The sequence below is a fragment of the Rhopilema esculentum genome, chromosome 2, assembly GCF_057945365.1.
Source record: "Rhopilema esculentum isolate cy_ngs chromosome 2, ASM5794536v1, whole genome shotgun sequence".
Taxonomy (NCBI): Eukaryota; Metazoa; Cnidaria; class Scyphozoa; order Rhizostomeae; family Rhizostomatidae; genus Rhopilema; species Rhopilema esculentum.
Genome location: NC_142816.1, coordinates 2,702,642 through 2,712,278, shown reverse-complemented (window position 1 = coordinate 2,712,278; position 9,637 = coordinate 2,702,642). Strand labels below are relative to the sequence as shown.

At 38.7% G+C, this 9,637-nt stretch overlaps 1 protein-coding gene across 1 annotated transcript; it reads right to left on the bottom strand.

The window, feature by feature from the left end:
- Window positions 1-375: 375 nt before the first annotated feature.
- LOC135695316 (uncharacterized) lies at window positions 376-7,912 on the bottom strand. The gene is made up of 3 exons (XM_065214378.2): window positions 7,772-7,912; window positions 6,547-6,591; window positions 376-6,272 (listed from the first exon to the last, which is right to left on the bottom strand). The coding sequence occupies exons 1-3, from the start codon at window positions 7,848-7,850 to the stop codon at window positions 376-378; spliced, it is 6,021 nt and encodes a 2,006-aa protein (XP_065070450.2). The 5' UTR covers window positions 7,851-7,912.
- Window positions 7,913-9,637: the final 1,725 nt, after the last annotated feature.

Sequence of the window (9,637 nt, the reverse complement as noted above, 5' to 3'; positions counted from 1 at the left end):
CTATTAGCAACTATTAACTGACTTTGAACACAAATATCTTTCTACTCTAAACTATTATATTTATCAACAATGCTTTCTATCTTGTCTATAATTTGTATAAAATTTTTCGATATGATCATTAAAATTATTCTTGTGGATAGAATAAGTACAATCCCTATTTCAGTTAATTTCAAATGACAATTCTGCTAGAACTTTTGTCTGTCAGTCCTTAGAACTTTCATTACTATTTTAAGTCTCCAAACATGCACATCTTAGGTTGTTTGAGCTCGTTTCTTCGTTCCATTGTCTATTTCTCACCTGCATGAAGCTTTTCCTTCGTAAATTTGTGACGCTTAACATTTCGTTTTGCAGGCTAAGGGAACCTTCGCATGTACCTTAACTCCATGCTGCTATGCCCAAATCTTTTAAAGACAATCGTTTCTTTCTTCTCCCCCGTTCTACTTTATCCCGTTTTCGCTTTAGGTTTTGCAATGCTTTTTTGATTTTACTCATTACCATTGAAATCCTCTTTTGATTTTTGGATACGTTTTTTGTTGTCTTTTTGTAACCTTTTTTCTTTGACTTTTTGCCTCCTTTCTCTGGCCTTTGGTTTCTTTTTCGAATGCTATTTTTTCCACCGCTGTTGTCCTTTGTTCTTTTATCTGCAATATCTGAACCGGGATTGTCAATCGTGACGTCACCAAACAATTCTTTTTCTTCGGTGCTGTCTTGGAGGTCACTCCTGTCACCCTGCACTGTGGCCGTGTTGCTTTGAAGAACTTCAAGTTTATCATTGGCTTCTACACGGAGTGCATTTTCCTCTTCCACATCATTTTCATCAATTTCATTATTGGGAATCAGTTTCTCATCGCTTTTTCCATTTAATGTATCTTGCAAAAATGTTGCTCCTGACTTGGCAAAACCACTAGTAGGATTGCCATCGCCTTGACTTGTTGCTGAATTTTGGGACTTGTCTTGTTCCAACGGACTATCCGTTGGCGTTTTGGCCGACCCACTACTATCATCAAAGTCTGAACCTTTCATGTAGAATTGTGTGGGCGAATCTGTCGGCCCTGAGTTTGGCCGGGAGTCATTTATAGTTTCCTGCAGTTTCACAGTATAAGAATTTTGTGCTGCTTCATTTTGGTCATTTGCTACTGCAGTCTGTTCGTTTTCATTTCCTTCAATCTGTTTCTCATCGCTTCCGCCCATGCTTTCTAAAGATTTATTTTCATTTGCCATGTTGTTTTTACCTGCCATTTTGTTTTCAGCTGCCAATTTGTTTTCGCCTGCCATTTTGGCAGTACCAGATTGCCACTCCTCTGTATCAACAGAAACAGTTTCCTTGTTTTTCTGTCCGTTTTGTGACTCGCTGTTATCTTTTGCTCCATCTGTTCCAGAGTTCTCTTCTTGTTCTTCTTCTACTCCTACCTTTTCGAACCCGCTGCTCTCATCGTTGTTTTCATTATTATTCGTCTTACTCTGCAGCGAATTGTACTCGCTTACCTTGCTGTTACCTTCAGTTTCTTCACTAATTTTTGGAAAATGATTTGTGGCATTCTTCTCTAGGAAGCTATTTACATCTCCTGCACTTCCGCCTAGACCATAATAACTATCATTTTCAGAGTCTTTAGAAGTTTTTTCTTGTTTACCTTTTTCTTTCTCTTGTTTACTGTCATTGTCTATACCTTGATTAAAGTTTTGACCTTTACCTTCTGCGCTTGTATTTGCTTTTGCCACTCTAATATTCTTTGCTTCAATATATGTGTTTTTTGTATTCTTTTGCCCACTCGTACTGTTTAACTTGCTGACTTTGATTTCCTCTTTTACGCTTGCCCCAGGGTTGCTTTCTGCATCCCCTCCTGTTGCTTTTGCTGTTCCCATATCCCCACCTTCTTCCACGCTGTCCTCCTTTCCATTAGTATTTTCTCCGTTCTTTTTTCCTTTCGCTTTAGACTTGTCAAGTTCCTTATCGTTTTTCTGTGCACTTTTGCTTGAAGTACTTTCATCTGATTTCTCATTCTGCTTTATCGAACTTTCACTGACTTCATTTTTTAATTCTTTTACTTTTTTCTGCATCTTTGAATTTTTTTCTTCATTTTTCTCACTCAATTTCTTATCTGCGGCTTTTTCTTTACTCTTTTCCTTTTCTTTCTTAATTTGTATTTTTGGTTTTTCGTCTTCACTTTTACTTTCTTTCGTAATCTTTTTCGTTGTATCACTTTTGCTCCCTTTACCTAGCTTTGTTTCTTCATCCTTAGCGTTTCTTCCCCCACTGCCTTCTGTCGATTCCATATCCGCACCAGCAGCAGATACAAATTCGTTTTCTTCCGGATTTTCTTTTATTGTTTTTCTATTTCCAGGCAGCTTCATCTTCTGGTTTGCAGAACTAGTGCTGTTATTTAGGATTTTGCTTTTATCCGCCTCTTTTTTCTCCAGCTTGTTTTTTTCCTCTATCTTTTCTTTACTCTTGTTTTCTTCATTTGTCTTTTTTTTACTCTTATTTTCCTTGTCAATCTTTTCTGTGCTGTGGCTGTCTTCTTTTGTCTTTTCATTTTTTCTTTTATCAGATTTCGTGTTATTAGTGAGCTGTGGGTTAGTCACATTTTTGGCTTCTTTGCCCATACTCCCGTGCCAGTTGGTTTTGTTATTATTCTTCATCAGTTCCTCATTCACCTTTGTCTTATTTTCAGTTTTTTGACCCTGTGCAACTTTGACGTTTTCATTACCTTTGTTTTCAAGGCCTTTAGCCTCTTTCACTTTTTTGTTTTCAGTCTTTTGATCTTTGCCAATTTGTTTCTCGTTTTCTTTTCCACTCGTTTCAGTTTTATTCCCAACCGCTTTTCCATTAAATCCAGCCTCGTTTCCTTTTTCATTTAAATCTGCTGTTGTGTTTTGATTCACATTGCTCGGTGTACTGTTTGTAATGTTATGCTCTTGTTCTTGGCTCGCTCCACTCGTAACAATCTTCCCAGAACTCCCAGGCTTCTCTTTGCTCTGATCCTTGCTTGGCAGTTTATTAAATTCAACTCTTGGTACATTTGGAACTGTCGCGAACGCTGAGTCTAGTCCTTCACTTTCAGTTTCTGGTTCACCTTTTTGCCTGTCTGTTCCAAAGAATACGAGTCCGGCCCTTCGGCTGCCTTTAACAAATTTTGAAAGTTTTGACTTTATTGGCTGAACAACTTTTGTTGACATCGTTGTACTTTTAGGCTCTATGGGTTGTTTTGGAGTGCCAATACTCACGAAAGAATTTTTTTCGTCTTTTCCTGGACTTTTTTGAAAGTTTTGTCGCTTTGTTCCGTAATCTGGGGCTATCATACCACCTGTGACATGCGTTGCTGGATGATTATCTACAAATGGCGGCTTGTTGGGAATAATAGCTGGAAATGAACTAGCAACGGGTCCATTTGCTACAGGTGGTCCCTGTTCGTTCCCTACGTTAAGATCAGGCCCTCCAACAACCCCTTCTCCAAAACCATCTCCGTGTGGATCCAAATGAGTCAAAAATGGCGGGTCGATTATTTCGTTTGCTTTCGCCTTCTTTATTAGTTCTTCATCTTTTGCATCCATATGTACGTTATTCTCATCCGCATGATCCCCTGCATGGATTTCTGTTTTCTGTGTTGTTATTGCAGGGCTTTCTTCGTGATGCTCCCCATCTGGATGTATAAAGAATTCACCACCATGCTCATCAAAACCATGAACGCCATTGGTCCCGTGTTCCATATCTACACTATGTGTTCCTAGTCCAGCTACGTCACTAACTCCATGACCAGCATCGTGTTCCGGAGCAACAAATTCATTTGATACAGCATGAGTGTCGATTGCTCCGTGGCTTGCATCACCTGCAGGGCTCTCCCCAATACCATGCCTTAAATCATGCCCAGCTTCATGGCTCATACCTACGTCATGTAGATCAGTCATTGGGTTATCCCCATGATACTCCGGCACTACGTTACTGTGAATATTACCTTCACGTATCTCAGGGACAAGGCCTCCATCGTGGTAGTCTCTATGATCATCATGATGCGTCTCCACGCGGTGAACTCCTTCATGGTGTCCTCCATCAAGAGATTCCGCGTCACTTATTCCAACTTCGTGTTGCGAAAGCTCTGCTTCATGACGAATTTCTTGTATTGACGGATCATTGTGCAGATCGTGCACATCAGGAGTGAAGTGGTGGTTTTCATGAAATCCACCGAAACCATCGTGAAAATCGTGTCCATGATCCATTGCATGAAAATCTACATGAATTCCTGGATCATGGACTTCCTCGACATGGTGGCTGATATCGTGATCTTCGATTTCATGATCGCTGTGATCATAATCTATTATCCCATGATCAGAAACTCCTTCTATGCCTTCATGAGAAACCACTGCATGATGATCGTCTATCTCATGCTCAACAGCCCTATGATCGGTAAATCCATGATCGAGTAATCCATGGTCGACTAACCCATGATCGATTACTCCATGATCGATTACTCCATGATCAGGTCCTTCATGGTTATCAATGAAATGGTGTGTGATACCATGCCCTATATCGTGTGTTATATCACTTTCAGCCACATGCTCAACAGAAGAGTGTTCATTACTGTGTTCTCCGCCATCATGGTATTCCTCTGCTTGGACTGAGTATCCATGGCCGTTATCTTCTATATGAATTGCATGTGGAGTTTCTGTATGGTGACCTTCACCGATAGAAACTGAATGCGTTCCTTCGTGATCAATATGATCCCAGTGATCAATCTCATGATCATGACTGATTTCTGATACGTGATCATGGAGATGCCCATGTGAATCTTCGGTCACATGAATGGCACCCTGTGAAGGCATCACGTGCTCAGTTGTTTCTTCAACATGCGCATGCTCAACATGATCATGATAACCAGGTTCAAAAAAATTTCCGTCATTATGTCCTTCAAGAAGTCCCGCCTCCGCGCCAGCATGGTCGCTTGTTGTTGTTACTTGGTGACCTTGCGAGAATACGTTGAGAGGCATGTTATTGACTTCGTGCACTTCGTTTCCACTGGAATCAGATACGAAGTGATGAAGCTCATTGGCAACAACAGAATGTTCGGGTGAATCTACGTGTACATGCAGTGCATCCGATTGCGTTATTTCATTATGTATGTTTCCATCCAGATCAACATTTCCTTCTGCGTTTCCGTGATCTTCAATAGCGTGTAAGGCAGGCTCAGATTTAGCGTCTCCCTGAGAATGCTGCATCGGCGAAGGGGTTGCATGCGTAGAAACCGTTGATCCCTCAAAATGACCAGCTCCTGTGTTTGGATATCCCACACTGTTCTCTCCATGGTTTAGAGTAGCAGTATCCGACGCAACATTACCATAATCTCCCACACCACCGTGAGACATGACTGTATTGCCATAGTTTTGGCTACCCATATTTAACCCATGACTGTCTCCTATGAGCGGTCCTCCGGTATTGCCATGTTGTGTTCCAAAATATTTATTTGGTCCATACATATTGTTCCATACTGCATTATTAGCAGTGTTCAGATAACCATTAAGATGGTTACCATTGTTAAGTGCCAGCTGTCCAGGTGCAGCAGCGTTAGGCAATCCGTAGCCCGTTTGCTCAGCAAGTGGACCTGGTGCGACAAGATTTGATGTCATTGGTCCTGGTAGTTTATTTCCTTGGATATTAAAAGAAGGCACCGAAACAGTGTCAGCCACAGATGGATCGATTCCAAAATTGTGTGGTGCAGCTGGCGCATTTGGTACCACTTGGCTTGTATGTGTTTCTTCTGGAATATCTATATCAATGCTTGTGAACTTGCTGTGGTGTGTTCCTTTGAGGTGATGAGGATCAAACATTATATGGCTTGCATGGGCATGGTGACCGAACTCGTTCAATACTCCGTTTATATCGTTTACATCGATTTCATCTAAGTTACTATGGCCTCCACCATGACTGGTAACTGCTGTATGTCCTAAGCTGGCTACATGATGACCCTTTGTATGATGGTGTTGATGTATAACAACTGGATGACTATGATGGTGGTGGTGATCATGATGATGATGATGATGAATATGCTTTACATGCTTATGTATTGGTATAAGGAAATGATGGTGATGATGAAAAACGTTTGTTTTGGCGTAAAATGGATCAAGTACTTCTGGTTTGTTGTATATAGAAAGCGGTGAACTTGGTCCTGGGATAAAAGGTTTCCCAACATTGTCTTCTAATGACTGATGGTTACGATCAAACCAGTTTGAACCGGTATCAGGTATGAATCCTGTGGCTCCTGTGTTTGACTGTACAGTTCCTAGAAGGAAGTTGGTAAAATTGAAGCAGGAAGTAAAATGGTACGATACTATAATAGTTGTAGCATTCTTGTATATTTGTTTTGTCGTGAAGTTAGATACACTAATTTAATGATACATTCATGACTACGCAAAATAATGTTTTGTCGCAGAACTCAATTACCTAATCGGTAGAAACTTGAAAATTTGCCTCAAATATACTTCAAATTTGCTTCAACTGAATCTGTGTAATTTCAAGGCAGAAAGATACTAGAATGGATTTTTAATGTAGCAAACCTGTTATTGGATCTGGTGAAGGCAACGTCACGGGGGCTTGAGCATCTATAAAAAATATTCCATTTGTTGAATGAATGCAGAAAATAAAGCTGAGAACAATCTTAATAGTGAAGGGCAGGTGAAAATTTACGTATTCATTCCAATGCTAAACTACGTTATTTTAAGAATAAAGTGAACCTGAGGCTTGACTTATAAGAAATGGGAGTACCAGATTAGTTATCGTTAGCACGTTAGTTTGGTGAAATAAGTAAGGACATCATCAGTAGCAATGGTGGGAGTGGCAATATCAGTGTATGTGTGTTTCGGTTCTTAGGATCATTGACTAATAGTAATTCAAAGCACCGAGGGTTGATTTCCTGCTATGACCAAAAGATACGTTAGAGTGAGGAGAGTCGCCAGCTTTGTGTAACCCCAGGCGTAGGTATCACGGGGTGTGGTCACATCAAAACGAAGAGCGAGGACATTTGTCGATATGCCTATTCTAATAGTCGATAGTCCTATATACTACCTTTTTAAGCTAGGTATTAGAAAATGCAATGAAACGGTTATTGCAAAGGAAAAGGCTGGTCATTCTTTCTCGAATTGTTTCTTGGATGCAGAAAGTATGACAGAGTGATAGTCGGAAAGTGTGTTTTGGAATCTGACTGTATGAAATACTGTAGAATATTCAGCGGGGCACAATAATGGAAGAAAATAAAGAGAGCAGTTGATTTAGGCAATTGTGAATGCAGGCTATCTAGCGCTTTTTCAAGGATAGAATACTGTCTGATGCAGTGTATACTACATATTGCAAAAATCACAACAAATCTAAATAAACTTGCAAGAGAATTTGACATTATTAAAATAAACAAACGTTAGGATATGTTCACTCCTCCTGTCACTAAGATCAGCTATGTGTACAGTATACTAGCTGGATTTTGTAACGATTGCTAGAGCAATTGACAAAACAATCAAGCAAATACTAAAATGTGATGCTTCTTCAATTTCTAGCAAAAGTAGTAGTTGAAGATGTCCTTGCGGAAGGTTAGACATTTGAAGTCTGTTTTTCTTGAATTTTAAGCGGTTTATGGTCAAGTAAAAGATCATTGCAATGTTTACAGAATATGTTTTACACAATTGCGACTATGTGTAGCCAAAAACTGTTGCTTATGCTTGTATTGCTTTTACATTACGACTTGGAGGAGTGAAGATATGATGCTGTGTTTGATTTTAAATGCAGGCTTACCTGTAAACAATGCAATCTCCAGTAAAGCGAATACATTGATCCAAAAGATTAGTAACATTTTCAGATCTAAGCTATCCATTTGTTGAGAATCTATGCTTTTTCATAATTTCTTATTAGGATGTTTTATTTTTCTTTCCAGCCGTAGAAAATAATCAACTTTATTGACCAAGTTACTAAATTACCTTGCTCATGAAATCATGAGCAAAGGCCGTTTGACCTCAACGGGTGACTACACATCGCCGTTCAAGCACCAGCTCCGTTATACTAAGTTCCCTCCGTTCATTCAGTTTATTTACTGGTAATCATTGGTCTTAATGGATTTATATTATTCTTCGCTATTTGCTTCATTTAAACCGAATTAGTTCCTAGGAAGATGCAGGGACACCAACCTGTCTCGTTTGTCTGCCATCAGACGGTGGTAGACGAAGAGGCGAGCAAAGACTGTTCCAATCAATGGTATTATGGTATAATTGCAAATCAAACCTATGCACAGATGGATGGTAGTAACACGTTGTATCGAAACCAGCATTAGTTGTTTTAGCTGCACATAACTATAACAACATTGGTTTATATCCTGCTAGTTTTACATCTAAAGACAAACTGTTCAGTAGGTTTGATTAGTATGGTACTAGATCTATTAAGAAATCTCACATGCTGCTTCTCTGTTTGTATTTACTACAATCTACTTTAAAGGCAGTCTCTCCCCTATTGTGTTCGATTTTTTTTTCACGGGAGTGAAATTCACGCACCGTTGAGCTTTATCGATAATTAAACTAGTTAAATCAATCAGAGATACCAAAGCTTTTAAAGGAAATGGCTGTGTTCTCGTTGAAGTGAGGCTGTGGCTAGAAAAATGTCGTTCCATTTTCGGTTTGTGCGACAGATATGTCAACAGCGAAAGGAAATGCTTCCATTATCATTCAATTCAAATGATTAAATCTTCTTGCCATTTCCAATTGCTTTTTACTCGCAGTCTAAAATGTTTTCCACTAACTCAGCTAGGCAAGTAAAAGTGAGGAGCGTAATCCGTTAAGGCGGGAAGACTAATTATTTATATTAGCCAATCATTGAGGGGACAGACTGCCTTTAATGAAGTTCAGAAAAACGTAACATATGTATGTCAAATAATAAATACAGACATAAATACGAATCCATTGTTAGTATTATAAAAAAAACCGACAAACAATATATTGTTTCATCAGCCACCTCATTGGTAAATCCAAACAAAAGAGAATCAGGGAATGTAAAAAGCTGGTCGCTACATTTATGAAAAGAAAACCATTAAATTGAAACATTTTTGTTACTAAGCAACTAAGCATTAAATAACTCATTTTCTATACAGATTAGATAAATTAAAGTTCTTCTACGACTGCCAAACATCTTGTCATTATCTGTCTCGAATTTTTATTATAAATGGCAAATGTTTCATAAATAAAGAGTAAACCTGTCTCAAGACCTGTGTTATCATACTAACCCGAAAAATATTTAAAACGAACTGTACAAACAATAGAACAATATTATATGATATCAATTTGTTGCCATGTAAAACTGCCATCTCTAAAAGATTATCGTCTTTCATCATTTTAATGATCACAGTCTTATGTAGTAATAGATGAAAACATAATTTACTGGATATAGAATTAATTTAGCATGTAAATGAGATTTTCTCATTTATTACTTCTCAATGCGTAGAATGTTGTTAAGCCATAATACATAAGCTTTTGCTCAGAATTTCTTTACTAAGCTTGTTTACAAATTCGTCGGTTGATTCAAATTAATAATGCGTGCCAGTTGGGTCACCGGGGTCAAAGGACAAAAGAAATCAATTTCCATTGATCATATATATTATTTTTGTTGACTCCGCTT